At 44.6% G+C, this 22232-nt stretch overlaps 1 protein-coding gene across 2 annotated transcripts in view; it reads left to right on the top strand.

Annotated features, from left to right (window-relative positions):
• The window catches only part of LSAMP (limbic system associated membrane protein), a 316978-nt gene that overhangs the window by 189327 nt on the left and 105419 nt on the right, over positions 1 to 22232 (top strand). For both annotated transcript variants that reach the window (XM_071760036.1, XM_071760047.1), the window contains exon 3: positions 11477 to 11602. In XM_071760036.1, coding sequence (XP_071616137.1) covers positions 11477 to 11602 — 126 coding nt within the window. The remainder of the gene's footprint in view (positions 1 to 11476; positions 11603 to 22232) is intronic.

Here is a 22232-nt window from a genome sequence, read left to right as displayed (position 1 = left end):
TCTGGCCTTTAGAAAATGCGTTGCTGCAGCTATCACTAAGCTCAACAATAACCAACAATTGATGGACTCACAGCTGGCGATTCCTAACTGTGTGTGCTGGGGAAGGCAACCATCTGTGGATCCAGCAGTAGTCACAAAGCAGGAATGTGCTGAGCAGCCCAAGCTGAAAAAAAAATGGGGCGTAGTGCTTTCGGTATTTTTCACAATCAAAATTTGCAGCTTTTTGCAGATGGGGATTTGTTTCAGGTTCATTTTGGCTTGGAATGCTTCTGGTGGGGCTTTCAGCACCGGAAGAGGCAGCTGCTGTCTGTTAAGACATCAGTCTTCTGATTGCTGATCTGTCTACTCTGCTAAGCAGCTATGGTGGCTTGTGTTACAGATTGTCTGTCACCTGCTGAATTGGACGATGTGAATCCTCTGGCTGGGGAAACAGCAGTGTTTTCTTACCAGGCTGCTCCCCTAGGCCATGAGTCAGGGACTTGTAGATCAGGGACAGTGTACAGTACTTTACACTTTTCTCCAAATCTGTGTACTTAATATAAGAGTGAATTTTATCCAAAGCATGTAGAGGTCTGTATATGGGTTTATTAGCTTTGCTCTTTACACTTTTGACTGGAAGCAAAACTTCCATTTCCAAAATGCTATTATGCTAGCTTTCTGCTCCTCTAGAAGCCCAAAAGCAACCTTGAAGGGTGGTTACAGCAGTTTGTCCTCCTCCATTCTACAAGTTTCAATGCATAAGGAAGGAAAGCCTGCTAATGAAAGATGTTTTACATGTACCACATGCATTTGATTTGAGCGAGAGGCTTGCGACTCTGAAGCTGTCTCAGCTGAAACTGAGCCAGATGTCTGGGTGTGTGGTATGCACAAGACACTTAGGGTGTTGTATTTGCTTCTTTGTGGCTTATTGCTCAAGATGTGGGATAAACCATGGGCAGCCAAAGGAATCTGAGAGCAAAGTTTGGACAGAGTGGTCTTCTCAGCTTGTGTCTGGATGTCTATCAGGTGGTTCATGAAGTCAGTTCTGTTGGTCCTACTGCCTATCCCTAATGAAGTCCCTAATGAGCTGAACATAAGCAACAGTGTAAGATCTGGAAACAAACAAACAAAAACTTTGGCTTCGTTCCTCTTGCATGTAAAGCTATGATGGACAACCTTGTCTTCATCCAGAGTGGGGTGTTAGCTGAAATTAACTTCTCCTGCTTGCCTAGTCTGAAAGATCCCACCCAGCTTCCTAATGCAGAGAAACCCTCTGAACCTGTACCTCTTGCTCTAGAATATCATAGGCTTTTCTTCCCATACCTAAGCTGTGCTCTCTAGTCAAAGATCTCCCCAAGCGAAGAGTTAACAGGTAAGAGCCAAGGACAGCTGGGACTCAGTTAAAAAAGACATTATCTTGCATTTTTCTCTGAACTGGCTCATAAAGCATCCATGTTCTGTCTGCAATACTTCCTTGAAGCCATCAGCCATTCTTGCTGTAGGAGAATTTGTCCAAAGGCTGCTAATATCAAAGGAGGAGCTCCCTGGGCTCTGAATGAAGCCCTATAAAGGCTGCATATTAGGACTCAGCTGCAGATCATGTTCATCCAATATGTGTAATGTTTCTGTGGAGACACAACAAAAAAGAAGTAAAAAAAATTCAGAGATGTCTTTGGAGGACCTGGACACTAAGGAAAATTTTTCTCACAGAATTTCTCTTCCAGGATGGCTGATTATATCTGCAGAAGAAAAGATTTTGTATTGTTTCAGTCTCATAACTAAATACACGCCAGATTTTAAAAATGGTCTGAGGGAATATATAAACACACTTGAAACAAAGACCAAAAGCTGTGTACATCTGTAGTCCCTAAAGTGTTTGGGATTAGGCGGCATTCCAAAGGTTAATCTCTGGGGATTAACATGGCAAGCATTTCTGTTGTTGTTTACACGTATCTTGTGAAGAAGGCTGTGTTTTCACAGCAAGCCTCTCCAGGAGGGTTAGCCACAGAGTGCTTGCAGTCACTTTTACATGCAGAAAGAACTGGAGGAACAGGAGTGGCAAAGACAAAGAGCTGTCCTTTTAAAGAGATGAACCGCAGATAAGTGGATCACTGCAGTCTCAGCATAAATTTGATATGTTAATAGAAAAGAAAAAGAAGTTTTGTTGCAAGTAACCAATATCCATTCATGTCCAGAGGTCCAAATCTGGTGATAAAGGGATATTAGGCATGCATATGGCTTGTATTTTATTCTTTCATTTACATGCCAAGCGTGCAATTGAGAACCTGAAACAGAGGCTGCATCAGGATTTACAAACGTGGATTTGTGACCTTGTGCTTGGGGGTGGGACACCAAAAAGCTGGGTGTGAGTGAAATGCTACCAGCACTAGGCCAAGGTTGGGGCTCATGCTTGGAGCTGGTACTGCTTTAGGTAGGGTAAAAGGCTGGGATCTGGGTTAAAAGCTGAGATGCTGGCTTAGGAGCAGGAGTGGCAACTGCTTTTATCCCTCTTCTACAACATCACATCTATGCACCAGAAAACAAGGTTGGCTTGATACCTAAGCTATTTTTTTCTTGCTGTTTCTCTCTTAGTTAGGAAGTGAGATAATTTCTCTCCTGAAGACATCATGGAGTCAAGTTTTAAAAGTACAAACTGAGTGGGAATGAGAATAAGCTATAGAGTCCATTTCTGTGCTGACTTTTCCGAAAGCTCATGGATGGGACAACCTAACATGCTTTTCATGGGGCAACTCCATGCCTTTCTCTGCTGAGAAACAATGTACTGGAAGTGTTTCCCATGCAATTTTAGGCAGAAAAATACTCCAAACACTTAAGTGTATATGGGATGAGGCAGAGCCTTCCTTTGGTTGTAATGGCTTGGCTTGTCAGCTCTTTCAAATGCGGGAAGTTCTCACATGCTGCCCAGCTCAGCAAACCAAGAGGATTTTCCATATGGCTTTGATTTACAGCATCCTGTCTGCTTCTCTGCTCCCAGTCAGTGCAATACACACTGTCCCCATCTGGATTTAAATAATTTCCTGCTTGGCGTCTCAGGAGGTGATGCTCAGCTGCACCATGGGGAAGCTTCCCAAGATGCAAGGAGCAACCTCCTTGCACCAAGCAAGCAGCCCCTGTGCCTCCTTTGGCCCAGCCACTCTTGGCATCAGCAGCAATGCTCGGATGGGCCTCTGCCATGCTGGGGCAGAGCATCATAGGGGCACACATAGGTCTGGAACTGCAGATCTCTTAAGTGGTTTCCATGCTCTGGCTTGGATAGAACCTTCCCTAGAGGCCACCAGGGGTGGTTGTGGCAACTCACCCTTTCAGACAATAAAAATAATCCATTTTTACACCTTGAAAAAAAAAAAATTGTAGTGTATTTTGAGAGGTTTTTGAGTCCCAAGGGATTAAAAACCAAAACCAAGCCTTCAACATTTGCATCTGCTTCACCAGAAGCTTTCACTCTGGGAGAAGCAACTGATGGGATGAAACAGGCCTAGCAGAACAGGTCAGAATGCTGTTTCATGGAACTGCAGAATGTCTTTGGTTGGAAGAGACTTTCAAGATCATCCAGTCCAACATTTGACAAATACTGTAAGCTCACCACTAAACCATGTCCCTAAGGACCAGGTCCAAATGCCTTTTAAATGCCTCCAGGAATGGTGACTCCACCACTGTCCTGGTATAGGCATTCCTGAAAGCCCTCTCAGTGAAAAAAATGTTTCCTGACATCCAGCCTAAACCTCCCCTGGTGCAGCTTCCATGCATTTCCTCTGGTCCTTTCACAGTTTACTAAGGAGAAGAGGCTGTTTCCCTGCTCCCTCTGACCTCCCTTGTGGTAGATAAAGAGAGTGATGAGGTCTCCTCTCAGCCACCTCTTCTCCAGACTAAACAGCCCCAGCTCCCTCAGCTGCTCCTCACAGGATTTGTGCTCCAGGCTCTTTTCTGGACACACTCCAGCACTTCTATGTCCATATAGTGAGGTGCCCAGAACTGAACATAATATTCAAGGTGTGTCCTCACCAGTTCCGAGTACAGAGGGATGATCACCTCCCTATTCCTGCTGGCTACAGTATTTCTAATACAAGCCAGGATGCCACTGTCCTCCTGGCCACCTGCACACACTGCTGACACCTGTTCAGTCTACTGTGAACCAATACCCCCAGGTCCCTTTCCAACTTACAGCTCTCTAACCACACATCCCCAAGTCTGTATCATACTGTGGGGTTAAGACCCAAGAGCAGGACCTGGCATTTGGCCTTATACCTCATACAATAAACCTTGGCCCATTGATCTTACCTGTCTACATCCTGCTGTGGGGCTTCCCTCCCCTCAAGCAGACAGACACCCACCTAGCTTGGTTTGAGAGTCTACTCTCTTTAATGAAGTTCAACAGCTTCACTCTCTACCCTCTCACCCAGGTGACAGCTTTGTCTCCCTCTGGCTGAGGCTGCTGTATGAATCAGACCGTAAAAAACACATCTTGGGTCTCATGTCACATTTCGTCTGCAAAGTGCTTCAGAAGCATTAGGCTGCATCTTCCCAAAGGGCATCTGGATTTTACTTTCCAGCCCTCAGCTTGCTCCCTTTGCAGACCTAAGCAGCAACAAGCTGTTTCTTGTGAGGACTGTAAAGAGCTGTGATTAGCCTGCTGCACACATAAGAGGGAAATTAAACCATTTAGTTGTGTTTAGCAGCTCAGCCCCTTCTTCAGGCTCACTCTCCCCTCTAAACACTTTAACTAAACAATGACTAATGAGGCCAATTTGCTGACAATTAATTGCCCCAGGAAAGGGCCCCTAATTGTGGTGAGCAAGGTGGCTGCCATAAAGCTTTCAAGGGCTATATGATGGTCAGCATCCCCCCTACCTCTGCCTTGGGGCTTATTAGCATCTTTGTGTTTGTTGCAAAGTGCTGTTAATTGGGAGCTGGGGACAAAGAAATGAGAACTCTCCAGGCTAATTGATAGGCACCTGTGGAGGGCTTTAGTGGCTGCGAAGTTCCTTTGACTTTGGAGAGAAGTCCTGATGGGGTTTTTTTGCCCTGAAAGCCAGTGGCTCCTGCCCATTAGTAGGTGGGAATCTTAATTTTCCCCAACAGATGGGTGTCCTGCTTGCCAACAGAGAGGGAAGTAAATAGGATGAAGAAACTAACTAATGAGGATATATGGAAGGGGTTGTGGTGACTTTTTCCATTTGTATCCAAGGTGCCCTTGTTGGTGCAAGCAGTTAGAGCACTTAAATGGAGCTTATGGGGTTTCTTGTTTTCAGTACTATTTGCTTCTGTGTCTTGGAGAGATTAAATAGCTTTTTCTGTATCTTAGGTCTGTAGAGTGGAAACAAGAGTGCTATTTTTTTAAATGTATTTTATGACTTACTGGCAAAACTGTTAAGCAGTCTTGTAATTTCAGACTGGGGAGTAGCTGCCCCACAGTATAAAACTGCATCTAAGGGTCTTTGCAAAGCTTTGTTTGCCCAAAGGGAGCAGTCCTTTGTACTCTGAACTTGATGTGTGTTTATAAGACTCAGAGCCATCTTCCAACTAAATAGCCACATCCTTCTCTCTGTGTTTTTCATCTTGCCATAGCTGATCCGAGTTCTTACTCCTGTACTTCCTATTCTTGTCTCGCACACCCACTCTCCTCCTGTGCTGATGTCTGCTGAGTGCAGCCAACGCAGGAGCCAGAAACCACTGCCCCATACCACTTATGCTAAGCAGTGGATCCTGTTCCTGCCACTTTGTGCCTGTGCTGTATCTAGATGCTCTGACCAAAAGATGGGTATTTGAACTGTTTGAGAGCTGTGGCATGGGCAGTTCCAGTATAAATGAAGTTAGGAAGAGACTTCTAGAAGCTTTTAGAAGCCACCCAGCCTTCAGCATGGGTGGCCTTGATGCTCCGTTGTTCCATCCCCCTGCTGGACTCCTGCTCAGGACCTGGCCTCCTCTTAACCATAGGGCTTACAAAGTCACTGGGATGTTAGAGTTGTAGCACCACTCACTGCCTATTTCTATAGCTTTGAACGATAAAGCTGATCCAGCCTACCCACATGATCCCAGGTAATCTGTCAGGCTTTTGATCTCTGAAGGGTTTTGGTCATAAAAGGCAAAAATAACAACAGCAGATGTTTGCATGTTCTTGTTTGTGTGGTTTCCTTGCTGCCTCCTGTCTGAGGCCCCTGGTTTGTAATAACCACTGTAGCAGGGGTTTTTGAGCCACAGTAATGCTTTGTGGAAACAAATCACTCGCTTTCATCTCGAGAGCAACAGTGATTGCACTGAGGCACTGTGCTCTATTTTTCATGTCTCAGTCTTTCTTATTATTTAAATTAATGTGAGTTGCAGTTGTCATGAAAGTGAAGGATTGATGGCAATTAACTAGAATGGGCTGGGTGCGAGTAGGTTCTGTGCAAGCCTGTGCTACCTGGCTCTGTCACTGTGCCTTGCCTGGGAATTGCTCTGCCCATGCACCCATCCTACCCTGCAGCTGTCACAGCTCTTCCAGCCCAGCCCAGAATGCCCTCTTGCATCTCTGTCCTTGTCTTGCTCCAGCCTTGTAGGCCACCCAATCTTCCAATGGGAGCTTCTTAAGAAGAGTGGCTACTGCTTATTTTCAAGGTTTTTTTTACCATCAGTGGTGTGTATGATGAGGTGCTGAGCTGGCATCAGGCTTGTCCTGTAGATGTGAAATGTAGAAGAAACAAATAGGAGTTTCAAGCCAGTCTTCTCAGAGGAGATTTCCAACTCTCCAGAATATGTCCCTGATGTGGTTAGGGCATCGTGCCTCTCCAGAGATGGACTGCTGAGGTACTACACTGTGTTTCCTTTCATTTCAAGCTCTGCTCCCCATCCAGGGGAATCCTAAGCACAGGGTAGTGGATACCCCATGTTACATTTATACTGAGAGGGAAGAAAAAATCTGGCAATGTTATCTTTTTCAGCAATACTAGAGAGCCTACCAGTGCTTTCCCATGGTCCCTGGAGCCAGAAGGGTCCAGCGGCAGCCCAGTCTCATCTGGAGGGACAACTTATTAGGCTGAATATGAGAATGTCTGAAAGCACTGTTTAACTGTAGTGCTTCCCCTGCTGTGGGTCTGTAGGCTGTAGTTTTTCCTGTTCTGAGGGTTCAGAGAGGTCAGACACTGAAGAGTTTTCCAGTTGAGGGTCAACAAGAGATGAGTGGGCAGAAGGAGTCTGTGACACCCAGAAGATCCTGGTTCCTGGAGATTTTTATTCTCAGCAATCCTCCAAACAGCCTGGGAACTGTGAAAATATAACACAACTCACACATGGGAAAAAATAATAAGGTCAAAGCTTCTCATTTTAAGACTGTCCTAAAAAGGTGTGTGCAAAGTAATGACAAGTGCCAAGGAGGCAATGCTAACTGTTGCTGGCGCTGACAGTTCTGGCATTTTAACACTCTGGCTTGACACCCTGAAAATTAAAAGTCTCTGACTTTTTATCTGAGTGAAATTACTGTCCACTAAGATCCAGTCATTTTTAATGCAAACAGACTTCGGATTCTAAGCAGAAAAAAAAACCAAACAAAACAGGTTTTAAATTCCAGGGAAATTATTTTCTGCCCTATTCCCTCTCCTCTAAGCCTTTCCTTGCCCTCTGACCAAGATGGCAGCTAAAAGGAACCAGCCATTATAGCCCTAACAGGATATCAGCCTTGGATGCCCTTTTCCCTCTCATCTGAAAAAGTGGCAAGCCAGATATGACCATCTGGACACATCTTTCTCCTCTTGGGCATTTGGTCTGCATGGTCAGATCTGTTTGTATTTGCTGAGTTTACTTGATCCTCTGTGAACTAAAATGATGTGACGGATTTGGATAGTGGCAGAGTACACATGCCCTAACAGCAGCTCTGCTGCTGGTGCCCTATAGTGACTTTCACTGCTTTCTCCTCTACTATTTTGGCTGTCAGCGCACCATTCTGCTAGGACACTGGCCTAGCCTACAGCTCCATCTGCTAGTCCTGGTTGAGCTCAGTCCTTCTTATTCAGTTGCATGGCTTTTTTTCCTGATGCAAATTTTAACCCCTTGAGGTTAAGATAAAAACCACAGACATAATCTTGCCAGTTGTACTGCTCCTGAGCTCTGCTTACCCATGTCTGCCAGTACATCAGAGAAGTTGTGCAGAGAGAGTGCTCCAAAGTCATGGCCCTTGTGACTACTGACAGAGCAGTTAAGACACAACTCTTGTGAAAACAGCAGCCTCTGTTGTTCTTCCCCAGACTAACCCCCTCTTGTTTTCTCCAGTGCCTCTCGGTATCAGCTCTGAAACATGGTAGGTATTACAGGTAGCTGTGCTGCTGCAGGACTCAGGTGGCCCTCGGAGTTGCTTTGCTTCCTGTAGTAACATTTTGGATTTCTGCACCAGAACTTCTAGGGCTTTCTCAGCCTGTAGCTCTGCTCCTGGAGCAGCGGGTCTGTCTGTCCTGAGACATGAGACAGGGGACTCCCCTCACCCAGAGGGACAGAAAGGAGAAGAAGGTGCTTCTAAGCCCAGCAGACTCAGTGTGGTGCTAGAATCTCAGCACGGTGCTGAAAGCTGCCTCTCTTTTTTGGTGTTTATGAAAACATGAAACACAAAGCCTCTTCATTTGGAAGAGGCAGGGTATTATCTTCTCCCAGGTGGGGTATTTCCTTTCTGCTGCCCTTTATGCAGTCTCAGGGTGTAGTATTTGCTCACTTTTGGAGACCACCATCTGGTTATTGTTTTGTACTGCCAGGCATTTGTTGTGCAAACTGATAAAGGGGGTGGAGGCACAGAATGGACCTGTAGTTAGCAAGACTCTCATGAACCTCTCAGAATGGTCAGTTCAAATTCTAATTGGCAACATCAGTGCTCTCCAGTAATGTTTTGTTTTGTTCTGCTACCTCCTACCTCTTCATACACCACAGATACACTGTCCCTCGCTTGCAGTGAATCACCAATGTAAAAAGTATCAGGGCTTCTGCTTGTGTCAGGGGATTTTGCTTTGGGAAGAAAGGGCTGATTTTCTACTATGCTTTACTCTGCCCAGTATTGTGCTGCTATGAAGGTGTTCCTGCTCTGAAATTCCTTCTTTCCAGGGAAGGGGACATGGAGGCAATCAACCACTCTCTCAACATTCCTTGTTTGCTTCACCATGAGCTCATCAGCCTTCAGTTCTATCTCTTAAGCAGCAAACTAACTTCCAAGGTTCCTTCTCCTTCCTTCCTGATGCCAGTTAGAGCAGATTGCTGAGGGCCTTATCCAGGCAAGCTCTGCATATCTCCAGGATGGAGTTTCCATCACCTCTCTGAGGAACCTGTTCCTTTCTTTGACCTCTCCAAAGTAAAAATTTTTGCCTCATTTTGAGTCAGAATTTTCCTCATGTTGCAGCTCATGTCTGCTGCTTTTTGCTGTTCACTGTGCACCTCTGAGAAAAGCTTGCCTCTGTTTTCTCTGCACCTTCCCACTAGGTACTTGTAGACAACACCAAGATCTCCCTTCAGCCTTCTCCAGGCTAAACAGACCCAGCTCTCTTAGCTTCTCCTTGTACATTCAGTACTATAGCCTTCTGACTGTTTTGGGAACCCTCAAGTGGACTTGCTTCAGAGTGTCAATGTTCTTGTATTGGAGAGTCCAAAACTGCTGTGGTGATTCAGGTGCTGTCTTAAGAAGCACCATATGAAGGGATATAATCAGTTCCCCCCACTTACAGGGCTACACACTTGCTAATGAAACTCATTGGTCTTTGATGCAAGGGCATATAGCTAACTCATGCTGAACCTGCTGGACCCCCACATCTCCTGGACTGCTTAGTCCAGCAGTTTCACCCTTTCAGCAAATACCAGGGTGGCTGAAGTTCCTCACCAGGGTCTGTGATCTGTCTAAATCAGTCTTTGTCCACTGCCTCTTTTTAATCAAATTGTTGGTAGCAGATGCCGAGCAACAGGAGTGACACTATGATATCTTCTGATCCTTATGGCTAAGCTCCCAGCTAGTTTACCACCCAGAGCTGGGTGCACTCCAGCCACTCCTTTGCAGAGAGCACAGCTCATTTTCTCACTTTTCTAGCCAGTCTTTCCCGAAAAGTCTGTATCCAGATCGCACAGCACTGCCAGTCCAGAGAGCTGTCTCACCATGGCTCTGTGATCCTAATGACAATTCACACTGTGAATCTGCATGAACATCTAGGTCCTCCTGTTTTTTTCAACATGATACTTGCATTGGTGTCCAAGCATTTGAGACAGGACTCCAGCTGTCCTGCCTTCACAAGGGGAATGCAAAAGTATTCCCTGTTGTGTTGGCCCCCAGCTGGTTCCTCACTGCCCTCTATCATGTCATTTCTCCCCAAATCGTGGCAATCCTTCCCCAACATGTCCAGCTGCTCCTCCAAGAGGGTTCCGTGGTCATAGATGCTGAAATCTTGGCCATGAGTTTGGGGCCTAGAGAGAGGGGCTAATGATCTGTTGGTTGTAAACAATATTTGTATGAATCCAGCAACACAGCTGGAAGTTGTGTGTTGCTCTCTTCAGGCTTCATTTCTTTTTCCCCACCTAGCTCGTAGGCAGCTTTGCTTCAGAAGGACCATCAGCCACTCCTGCCAAGGGGAGGCTGCTGTCTGTTTACTCTGTGGTAAGCAAAGCAGAAAATGATGTTGTTTCATTCCTCACTACACACAAATTCAGAGGCTGAAAATATTAAAAATATATATATATATTAGAAGATTCCTTTTTAGTCAAACTCCCCCCACACCTCCGGGATGTAAAGCATGGATGTGAGAGACTGCAACAGCCTGGTCTGCTTGGAGGCCATTATACTACCATGCTCTATACCTGGAGGTACCTGTTCAGGTCCCAGTGAGGTCCTTTTCATCCTGTGACACAAACTCAGTTACCTTGCAAGGTCTTTAGGGGTCCTGAATGCTTGAGCCATGGCTGGTCTTGTGAATGCTTAAAGACACTACCATGCATTTGGTGCTGTGCCATGTTAGGTGCAGTCAGCCAGAAGCTGAAAGATGTTGCAGAAACTTCCCCCCTGTTGCCATTGTGCCTTCCCTTAGCAAATTCCCATTAACTGAGGTGCACATCCCTGGTTCTCACCATGTCACAGGAGACACAACAGAAAAGATCTTATCAGCTCTCCAGTTCAATTCCCAGTGGGCTTGTAATGATGTGAGCAGCAAAGCAGGGTCCTGGCTACTGGCATGGGTTCTATCTGCTTGTGGTAGGTAGTAATAAGCGAATAACTGATACGCCCTCTGAAGCAGTGCCTTGAGGCCTGGGACCCTGAAGGAGGACATAGAACTGCATCTGGGGCTGTCTGGAGTGTGAAAATTAGCAGAGACAGTGCTTGGAGCCTGCCAATGCATGGGATCAGTCAGACAATTTCTTAGAGATTATTTTATGAAGGCCTCTAAACCTATCCTAACACAAAGCATCACAGTTGCAATTAATACTGTTTCCACCTCCAGATCCTCCAGAAGTCTGGCTAACAAGGTCCAACTTTCTTTTGTCTTCACAGTCCCACCAAAGATCTCCAATATCTCCTCGGACATCACCGTGAATGAGGGCAGCAATGTGACTCTGGTTTGCATGGCAAATGGGCGCCCTGAACCTGTTATCACCTGGAGGCACCTCACCCCAACAGGTAAGAGACCTGCGGGAATCAACTGTGCTGGTGAATTGTGAACTGTGCCTTAATTTCTTTCTCGTTCAACATCAGTGGAAAATTTCAGTGGCAATACAGGCAACTGTATAAAAGTGTCAAGTAGCTTAAATGCACTGCAAGCTTGTTTCCCAGTGAGATTTCCCAGGCACAATAACCGGGTTGTCCAAGGGAACAAATGAATTTACTTCAGTAGATGCTGAAGTGAAAAGAACTGAGCCTGTAATTCTGTTTAGCATTGGTCTTCATCTAGTTGTCCTAGTGTCTCTTGGTAGTAATGCTCTGTGTGGCGGTGGAGACAAAACACTGCTGATGCCAGAGAGAGGGAAAAGGTTTTCTGTTTAGATGTTACACAGAAGACATTCTTTCTGAAAATCATGGCATTTGCTTCCCACCAATTTGCTTTAAAAAGGACAGACAAACAGTGGCACAGATTATATCATATCCACTTTGGCAGACAGTCTTCCTTTGTCTTGTGAGGTGAGTAAGGAAGGCATTTGATCTGTAAGATGAGGGAAGAGTAGAGTGGATGCAGAATAAAGGAGAACTCAGCAGCTTTCTTCTGCTATCTAACTGTGCCTTCCATGCTTCAGGACTTGACAAGCTTGGAAGGAGAGTACCTTTTCAGTAGCTGGAATCCACAGGGTTAGTAGCTGGGGCTGCAAGAAAACCTTCACCCCCTAAAAATTTATCAGTAGTGTGGGAACAAGAGGTAGATTTCTCTTCCTCTTTGTCATATATTTTGAGAAGAACTCTTTACTTTGGATTTTTTGTTTGTTTGTTTTTTGGGTTTTTTGCCATTAGCTATTGTTTCATCTAAAATGTGGGGAAAGCATTAATTAGCTCCATATAAGTAGTACTCTGTGATATTGCCATCTATGTAAAGGGTTAAAGAGCATTTGAGGTAGGCAGAGCACAAGTTTTGCATTCACAAGCACAAGCAGTCAAGCTATCTACTGTAATTCAGAAGCCAGAAAAGGGGAGAGCATTGCAGAAAAAGAGTTGGAGAGAGAAAGGTAGAAAAGTACCTTGGAACTGAACTCAGTCCAAGGGCTGCATCTAGAACCTCCTGGGCTGAGGCCTGTGGAACAGATTTGGGTTACTCAGATTTCCTCTCTCATCCCTTCAGCCAAACTAAAGTCCTCCTGGACTTTCATGTGTATGAAAGCCAGATATGCAGTTTATTTCTGGCCCATTTCTGGCAATACAAAGAGGACAAAGACAGTGAACAACTGCGAGGAAGAGGTGGGAGGAGCAGAGCTGATGAGGGAAAACTACTCCTTTGTGGTATCATCACTACCTGACTTGCCTTTTCTGCAGGTTTCAGTATTAAGTGTCGCAGTCCCATTTGCATATACAGGGAAAGAGAACCTATTTTTCTTCACCTCTAATTATGCATATAGAGTCTTATAGTCCTGACATTTCACAGAAGCACAGAATTATCAGAGGTGGAAGGGACCTCTAGAGACCATCTAGTCCAACTCTCCCACTAAATCAGGATCACCTGGAGCACATTACACAGGACTGCATCCAGGCAGGTTTTGACTTTCTCCAGAGAAGGGGACTACACAACCTTCCTGTGCAGCCTGTTCCAGTGCCTTGTCACCCTCAGTGTAAAGAAGTTTTTCTTACTTTTAAATGGAACTTCCTACGTTCTGGGTTATTTCTGTTGCCACTCGTCCTGTCACTGGGAACTACTGAGAAGAGTCCAGCTCCATCTTCCTTGCACCCACCCTTTAAATACTTGTGGACATTAACAAGGTCTCCCATCAGCCTTCTCTTCTCCAGGCTAAAGAGTCCCAGCTCTCTCAGCCTTTGCTCCTCAGAGAGATGCTCCAGTCCCCCAGTCATCTTTGTTGCTCTCCACCAGACTCTCTCTAATACTTCCCTGTCTCTCTTGAGCTGGACAGCTTATAACTGGATGTAGTTTGTGCTCTTAAGATTTATTTCATATCAAATTTTCCATCTTATTGCTGCATCAATCTTTCAGTCCTCCATTTAGCTCTTCTATTCAAGGAGACTTCCCAGCTATGCTGTACTCTCAGCCAAACATTGTCCAAGTTAAGGGCATTACAAGGATGCTAGCTTCAATCTTCAAGAAGGCTCAGGCCCAATACATAAGATGCATTGCTTAAAGAAGTAATAAGAGTCTTGTCTTGACTCCTCACTTTGGCTGCATGTTCATGTTTTGTGTTTTGGTTTTTGGTTGTTTTTTTTTTTCCAATTTTCCCCTCTACTCCATTGTATCAGACACAGGCTTTTTTTTCCTGTCTTTTAAAAAGACTCCTCAGAGCAAATCTTCATTCTGTCTTCCCCCTCAGGTGAGCAATGGGACTGGGGAATCCCATTCTGACTTTGATTTCAGGGTCAGTTTTCTGGGGTCTGTTGTTCAGTGTTCCAGCATGCACCTTCACACTTCTGTGCTGTGTGTTCCAAAGCTGTTGCCTTGTTAGCATCCATCAGCACCATCTCACCACCCTGCTTACCCAGACCTCCCCTCTACAGTGAAGCCTGCCAAGCACCCCTTTCCTAACCAAACAGAGCTGGGGATGAAGGGCAGGCAGTCCCCAGTCTGTCACCTCCATGTCTCACTGCTTGTTGTTCTCTCTTTTTTCCCCATCTCAACCCATCTGTTACCTTTTATGCTTACAGAGGAATTACTTTCAGGCAGCTATCAGGTCTTTGTGCAGAATGTAGTCCAAGAGGGCACTTGTCCCAATATGGGGGACAGAAGGGCTTCTTTTAAATGATTTCCTTGAGGTTGACAATATCAATTCCAAATCTATTCCAGAGCTGCTGCCGTTAGAAACATACTTTGTCTTGGATCCTCCCTTTTCCAGAACTGGAAGGCATTTTGGCTCCACTTATGCTAGTTTTGAAGACATCTGCTATGTATCAAAGCGCTATTTTAGATCATTGTAAAGGTTTTAAAATATATCACTCTCCCTGGATTTTTTTGCAGTTAAACTCATGACTGCAGAACTGGAAGAACGAGCATTACTGAGCTTTTATAGGAAGTTTTGAATGGACAGGCTGTGAAATTAAACCAGCATTGGGGGGCGAAAGGGCCAAATTACTACTTCTTTGTGCTGTGTTCTCGAGAAGTTCATTAGCAAATTTCTCTCCTGTTTCTTTCATTCATTGCCTGTGTCAATACTGTTTGTTGGCTAATTACGTGAGTTAGGACCACAGAAATGATTTATTTCTTCTTGGCTGGGAAGTCAAGATACAAATGCAAAGGGAAAGCAGCGTTGCTACTTATGCAAAGAAGGCAAGAATGCATGTGATAGTTCATTTAAATGCTGCTGAGCCTCAGGAGTGATTATAGCCCACTCATCTGCCTATATGGAAAGTTTGAAAAATTGCTTTATAAAATGCTGTATCACTTGCTTTTCTGGTCCTTCAGTGAGTAGTTGAACTAGGCATTGTTCTCACATCAGCTGTAAGACCCCAAGTCCTTAAGCAACCCATAGGAAAAAACTCTCTTCTTACCCTGTGAGTTAGTTGAAAGTGTGGCTGTCGTTGGCTATACCAGCAGACACCTGGGAGGAACGGAGGTAAAGGGAAAAATACTTTATTAATTCTGATGGCAAATGACACCACAGACCTGATTTAATTTAATGAAATTTAATGAAAGCAGGAATGACATTGCTTGAAATTCCTTGCTGTCCACCTCCGTTCCCTTTGAGATGATTGACTGATTTGTTTTTGACAGAGTATACAGAGATAGTCATCTAGATCCTTTTCTTCTTTATCCATAGGCTGTTATGCTGTAGGACATTGGAAACCTGTTCATACTAATTGTGAATAGTTGAATAGGCATTTCTTGGGAGCACAAACAGGTTCATTAGGTCTTCTCCATCCAGCAGAGCTCTCTTCTGGAATCACTGACCTGGAGCTCCCAGCAGCAAGCCAGCACCTCCCTGCTCATAATCAAATCCCTTTCCTGCAATTCCAGACAAAACTGCAGGCTTATTAAGCCTGCTGTGCCCTATGACTTTTGCCATCCCAGTTTGCTGGGGCAAGCTGTGGAAAAGACTGTAGCAGCCCTGTGAACTGGATTTGCCAAGAAATTGTGATTTGTTTGGTTAGAGCAGCGATGAGCAACAGATGATTTCCTATACAGATTGCATGAGTTAGCAGTTGTCAGCATTAGAAATATTTTGCTGGGGGACAGGATACAGCCTCTCATCTCTTGCAAGGGACAAAATCCAGATTCTCCCCTCTGTGGCTTTATACAAAGAATGGCTGTTACCCTGTTATTTTTTTCTCCACTGAATGCAGTCACATCAAATTTCCAGTAGTTGCAACACAGCCTGAACAAGGTCCCAGCACAGAGCCATGTATCATTTATCATGCTGACATGTTCTGTATGTGCCACCACAGGCAGTATACGTATCTATGGCTAGTTTGTTAAGTTTTTCCTGTACCATGCACCAAGACAACAACTAACACAGCCAGGAAAAGAATCAGTAATATCATTTAGAGATGGTAGGCAATGCCTGCTTTTGAGGTCATCTTAGTTTTACTTCACATTTTTCTTGACTTATGTTTGTTCAGGCTAATGTGACTTCTCCTTACCCATATGCTGCTGAGATCACAGTCCAAAGGCTTTATCATTTATCATTCCTCATTTCTCCATCTTTTTCAGATCCACACTAGGTATCCAGTTGACTGAAAAAAATCTTCCTGGGAAAAATAAAGATTCATATACATTCATATTCTTATCAGTAAACTCACCATCAGTGGAAGTCCTCCTAAAAAATGGCCTCTTGCAAATTGGGTTAGCAGCAATATGAACACAGACAGTTTTTGCAAGGTTTGCATTGCCAGAAATCTCACTGCCAATTCTTTTGTTGTAGGTGTGCAAACAAACACAGTAGAAAGAGACAGCTCCTGTCCTCAGCTCGTACTCAAGCTAGCAGGAAAAATCCTATTCATGTTTCTGCTCCATTCCCACAGAACATTGGTGGCTGAAACATGCCTGAGGGCCTTGCTTCTGGTTGCTGTGGCAAGTGTCATGAGATTGGTACCCTTGTGTGGTGGCAGTCTGAGGGGTGGTGGCATGGAGACAAAGCCATTAATTGATCCCTGTGGGTGTCAGGTCAAGGTTGCACAAAAAATTAAGGCTTTTATGGGTTGTGCATAACCAGATGAGGAACAAACAATTCAGCTTTCCTAGAGCATCTGCAGAGTCTGAAACCTGTTTAAAACCACAAGGTATCTCATTCCTGATTCTGCTCCCCCAGCCTCAGCCCATCAAGGCCATTTGATAGAGAACAGTCTAGATTCTCCCAAATTCCACCCAACAGTCTAAAGGTACACACTTTGGCTCAGAAAAGGGGTTTAGTTATTACAGTGCTAATCACAGTACAAAACCAAGGCTAGAGCAAAGCAGATAAGTATTGATTGCGACACCCAAGTTTCATGTCACAGCATAAAATAAAAGGAATGGGAAGGCTTGTCAAATATGCCAGTTTGATTCTCCCTAGAGGGTACTAGAAATTCTCATTGAGTCTCAGAGAATTTACCATAGCCTGGGAAGTTAAGAAGGGATAGAGAATACAGAAGGGTGCCTGCATGTTCTGTGTAATTGAGATGGTATACATATAATATGTTTATAAACAGCTGTAGAACACATTGCCATGGAAAGTTATTTAAAGATGAGAACTTGGCAAGACTCAAACAGTTTGTGTGTTCCTGAGGATAATGTGAACAAATATGGATATTCTTGTTATTCACAACAGAAATATTGAAAAGGATGTTAAACTTCATGCTTTGAGGCTCAGTTACTAGAGATTGGTTTGAGACTTAAACTGAAAGAGACAGATTATCCCACCCCCCCCCACTCACTCATGTGTCTTCCTTCAGTGCATGCCAGTCTCCTTGTAGGACTGAACACTGAATGTAAGGGGAGCAGAGAGTTCTCTGAAGGCATGAGATTTAAGAAGGCTGTATCATTCACATGGGCAACTTCAGTCATTATATCCTTTGTTTGTTTGCTTCTTCTTGCTGTCTAAGTCCAAAGTCTTGCTACTACTTTTTGCATGGCACAGTAGAAGCAAGTCCAAAGAAGATAACAAACAGAAAACCATCAGTGAAAGTCACCAGAAGTCACTCCTGTAGGTACTAGATGGTGATAAGTGGCAAGAGGATTTTCTGGTCATCTAAAGCATTTGGATTCAGCCCATTTCTCTGCTGCACTCTCGAAACCTCAGTAAAAGGGTTGTGGGGAGAAGAAGTGCTGTTTTGGAGGGTCTGGGTTGTTTGGGGTTTTTTTGTTTGTTTGGATTCGGGGGGTTTTTTGTGTGGTTTTACTTTGCTAGCTCTTCTCATATCACAGTCCTCTCCTCCTCTAACAGTCTTTGCCTGATCAGAAAATGTAAGATTTGCAAGGTACTTTTTAGACCCTGCATTCTAGGGTGTTGGGGAGCAACTGATGGTTTTTTAATCAAGTCTAGTTTTAATTCTTTTTTGTCTTGCATTTTTAAAATACTTTCATAAAAATGTGGTCTCATCTTTCACAGAGGCCTCATCACTGTGCCTCTTATACACTTCCACTTGTTTTAGGACTTCTTCTGAGATGTCTTTTTTTCTTTTGGTCTTGTCTTCATCTTAAACAACATTATAGAGAAAAAAAAAACAGGAAAGGAAAAAAAAAAAAAGGATTCTGGCTCACAAAGAGCCTGGGAAACAAGCCAAAGTTTCAACTTTTTCAAAGCTTCTCTAGAAGGCATTCAAAGTTTTTTCTACCTCTGTCTGCTTCCCATTTCCAATGGCTCCACATTTTGCTCTCTCCCCAACAGGCTGGAGGGCTTTGATGTCTTCCTTCTGAGCCCAGAGACACATCCACAGTGCAGAAGTCCCTCCTATTGTAGTAGTGCCCCATTCAGTTGCTGTGGTCTGGAATGCTGTTTGATACAAACACTGTTGCTGAATGAAGCATTGCTTGACAGCTCTGATTTCTCTCTCCTGTCCTGTTGTGGAATGCTAGAGAGGTTTGGAGAATGTTGGAGAATATTCAGGAATATTCAGGAATATTCCTGAATATTCTCCAACATTCTCCAAACCTCTCTAGCATTCCACAACACTGTCCCACGGCAGAAAGGGAGAGCAAGGCCTTGCAAGTATTTTGGCAGTTCTGAGGAACAGGCAAGTAGAGCTGCTGTGAGGGGGGAATTTGCCCTGCTTCCTTCATCATGGCTTGGAGGGAAACATCCTGGCAGTGCTTGGCTGCTCCATCTCTGGCAAGATTTTCTGTGCTGTTGCTGGCACAAGAGGTGGAAGTTGTGTACCAAGTTAGTGGCCTTCCTCCCACACAGAAATGATGCTCCTTTTTTCCTTCTTCCAAATGTGTATGACTTCTAGTGTTAGAGTCTCTTCCATGGTATTTTAAAGGCTGAACTCGTTTGTGTCCACATGAAAACTTTCATCCACCTACAGCAGAGCAGTATTTTCACTGTGTGCTGTAATATTGCTGTCTGTGCAGTGCTGTACAGTGACTACCTCTGGCTCAGACCTCGTGCTTCTCAATGGGGACATCCCTGTTTAGTAGGGGCATTCAGGAATTGCTAGCTTCTTTCTCTCCACTCCTTCCATGAGCCAGCCTTGTGTCCCAGAATGCTGGAGGTGGGAGTGAAAACTGAGCACACCAGAAGATGAGAGTTCAAAATCTTCCATAATTAATGATGGCAGGAAAAGGAATTGCCATGCACTGCAGTAAGTAGGATCTCAACAGCAGGTTAATGAGCCTTATAAAATTCTTCACAATTCCCCCAGCACAAACCCGTTGAAATCAAGGGATTTGTCACAACTTGGACAAAAAGAGGAAGGGTCTGCTCCCTACCTTTCCTGCCATGGTAGATGCTGTCCATCTTGCCTCCTTCCCTACCAACCTTCCTTGTGCTCCAAACCTGCTATCTAGTAGTCTTTTATGCTACCTTTAAGTGGTCAACCACAGAAAAACAAATTATATGGAGAGAATGCTACTGAGTGCAAGTCACTGGTGGTGTGTGTGTTATTGTGTCTCCCTCTAGTGATCTGAATTCACGAGTCTGCTTTGGATCTCTTGTGTTTGGAGCTAAATGTTTGGTGACAGAGTTTCTCTGGGTTCACAGGTGCAAAGGGGTATTTTAGGACTGGGTTCCATTTCCCCTGCTATCTGGAGGTCACATTCCCCGTTGTCAGCTCTGTGTTTACAGCTGTGGTTCATATCTGAAAATTTGAATGTTTTTGTAAAGGTAGAGAGAAGTTGAGTATGAATTAAGGAGAGAAAAGAAAGCACAGCATTTTAAATTTAGTACTTTCAATTCAAACATCCTTAAGAAAGCTATCCTTTAGAAGAAAATGGAGAGGCTACATTTTTCCCCCTGGTAGCTGTAATCTATAAGTACTTTCACTTTAGGCAAGCATATTTCTCACTCTCTCTTCACAGCAGGAGAGGGGGACACTAATGAAAGGGGAAAGTTAAGGTAGCAGGTTATAGCTGTTCCCTGCATTATTTTTTTTTTCATTTAAAGAGAGAGACTTCACCATTTTTTTTGTTAGTATGCTGTTATGTGTCTTCAACTCATCTCAGTGGCTTCTCTGACTTCAGTGCCTGACATACTATTATGCATTGGAGCCAGAGCTACTGTCTCCTCTTGTCTAGTGAGCCTGGATGACAGCATCTACTGCAGCACATGAGTCCTGCCAGGACAGTGATGTCTGGAGGGAATTTCCCATACAGCTCCAAAGCCTTCACCCTGTCTAGACTCTCCCACACAGACATCTGACCATCTCTTGCCTCTGTCTCCAACCCCATGCCAATCTCACTGATGAAGCTGTTTGGCTTAAGTATCCCAGCTCTGGTAATAGCTGGAAAATAGCATGAGAGGGAGAACAGAGGAATGCAGGGAGAAGCAAGATTATTTTCAAGTATCTCCTGCACAGAGATAGACCTAGTGCAAATTAAAAAAACAGTTTTGTGGCATGGACATCCCAGACCTGTTTGCTGTGATAACCACAGCAAGGTCAGGTGTCACTCAGCCTCTTGCAGATTGGAGCTTTTCTGCCACGTCTGAATACAGTTGTAGTGGAAATGGGAGTCTCCCAGCTGAAGGCAGTGAGCTATTTTGGTAATACAAGGCTGCAACAGGCCCTGGTGTTGGGAACAGTGGTGCTATTTTCCTTCCTCAGCCTCCTTTCTGAGCATATCAGAGGTATTTTTCAGAACAAGCCTCCTTTTCCTGTCTGAGGTAAAGCATGAGAGACTGAAAACATGATTCAGAGATATTTTTTTAGGAGGTGGATGTTCAAAATTGTTCTCATCTCTTCTTCCAGCACCTGAAAATTATTACTCTTCTCATGTACTCTGTATTTTTTCATGCATTTTCATGCAAGATTTTCATGGAAATCATCCTTTCTCACAAACTTGCAATGAATGCCCACCACAGTGTTACTGCAGCACAGGAGCAGAACAGAAAGCATCAGGGAGGTTGGGAGGGAATGGTGAGTGCCGGCCCTTCCAGGGAAGCAAAAGCTACCGTCTGATGCAATCTTTGAAGTTCATGCCCAGTTTGGGGTGAATTGAGCCATCTGAAGGATTACAGAGTCACACAGAATCATAGAATGGTTTGGGTTACAAGTGGACTTTAAAGATCGTCTAGTCCAACCCAATAATTTCTCTTGGAGCCTCGCTCCAAGGGACTCTGCAGACTCTCTGGGTAAAATAAGCCCATCTTTGGGAAGCCATTCTGGGCTCTGTGCATCACCCAGGAGCAGGTCAGGGTGTAAGTGGGGTGGCAGAGTTGTCCCCATGCCAAAGCCTTTGACTCCATGGGGAAAACATGGTGCTCTCACCACTACAGCACAACACGATAAAGTTGGGCCTAAAGAAGCCTCCAAATCTTGCTTTGGTCATGTATTACAGCAATATTCAACCAGCAGCTCTGGAGGTAGCAGGTACCCACCATGCCAGCCCTAGACACAGCAGACAAATTGCCCTCCAGCTCCTCCTGCTGCAAAGACCTGGCAAGGAAATATCTATTTTTTTTTTTTTTTTTTTTTTAATGGCAATTACTTCTGCCACAGAATGTATAGGCAGATCAGAATTACAGTCATCTTGGCTTTTCAGCCCCAGCCCCTACTCATAACTGTGAGCTCCCCAGCACAGGATGAGCATATCCTGCCAAAGGATCAGCACAAGTTGCATGCAGGAAAGGTATAATGCAGGTAATGATGGCCTGAAAAAGGCATTGAGCATGAGAATTTTCAGTTGACATTGTGCTGACTGTGGGTGAAAGGGTCACGGGGTTAGAACAGGACCATATCTATGGCAGACTTTACTGGGCAGCTCATAGAGCCCACACTTTGTCCCAACTCTGTCCCAGGAACCAGCACCAGTGGGAGATGAACTCGCTGCAAGTCTGAGGTGGGCAGAGGGAAGAGCAATGCAGGCTCTCAGGGGGTCTCCAGGCTGCCTGTGGGTCACTGCCCTATTGCATCTGCCTGGCAGAGAACTGACAGCAGGGTCATCTGTGTACAGGTACCATAACAGTCACCATATGTCATTAGCACCATCCTTACCTGCTGTGCAGCTTGTAGATCTGTAAAAGCCACCTGAGTATGCAGG

Source organism: Heliangelus exortis, chromosome 1, assembly GCF_036169615.1.
Source record: "Heliangelus exortis chromosome 1, bHelExo1.hap1, whole genome shotgun sequence".
Taxonomy (NCBI): Eukaryota; Metazoa; Chordata; class Aves; order Apodiformes; family Trochilidae; genus Heliangelus; species Heliangelus exortis.
This window is presented reverse-complemented; position numbering and strand designations above follow the sequence as displayed.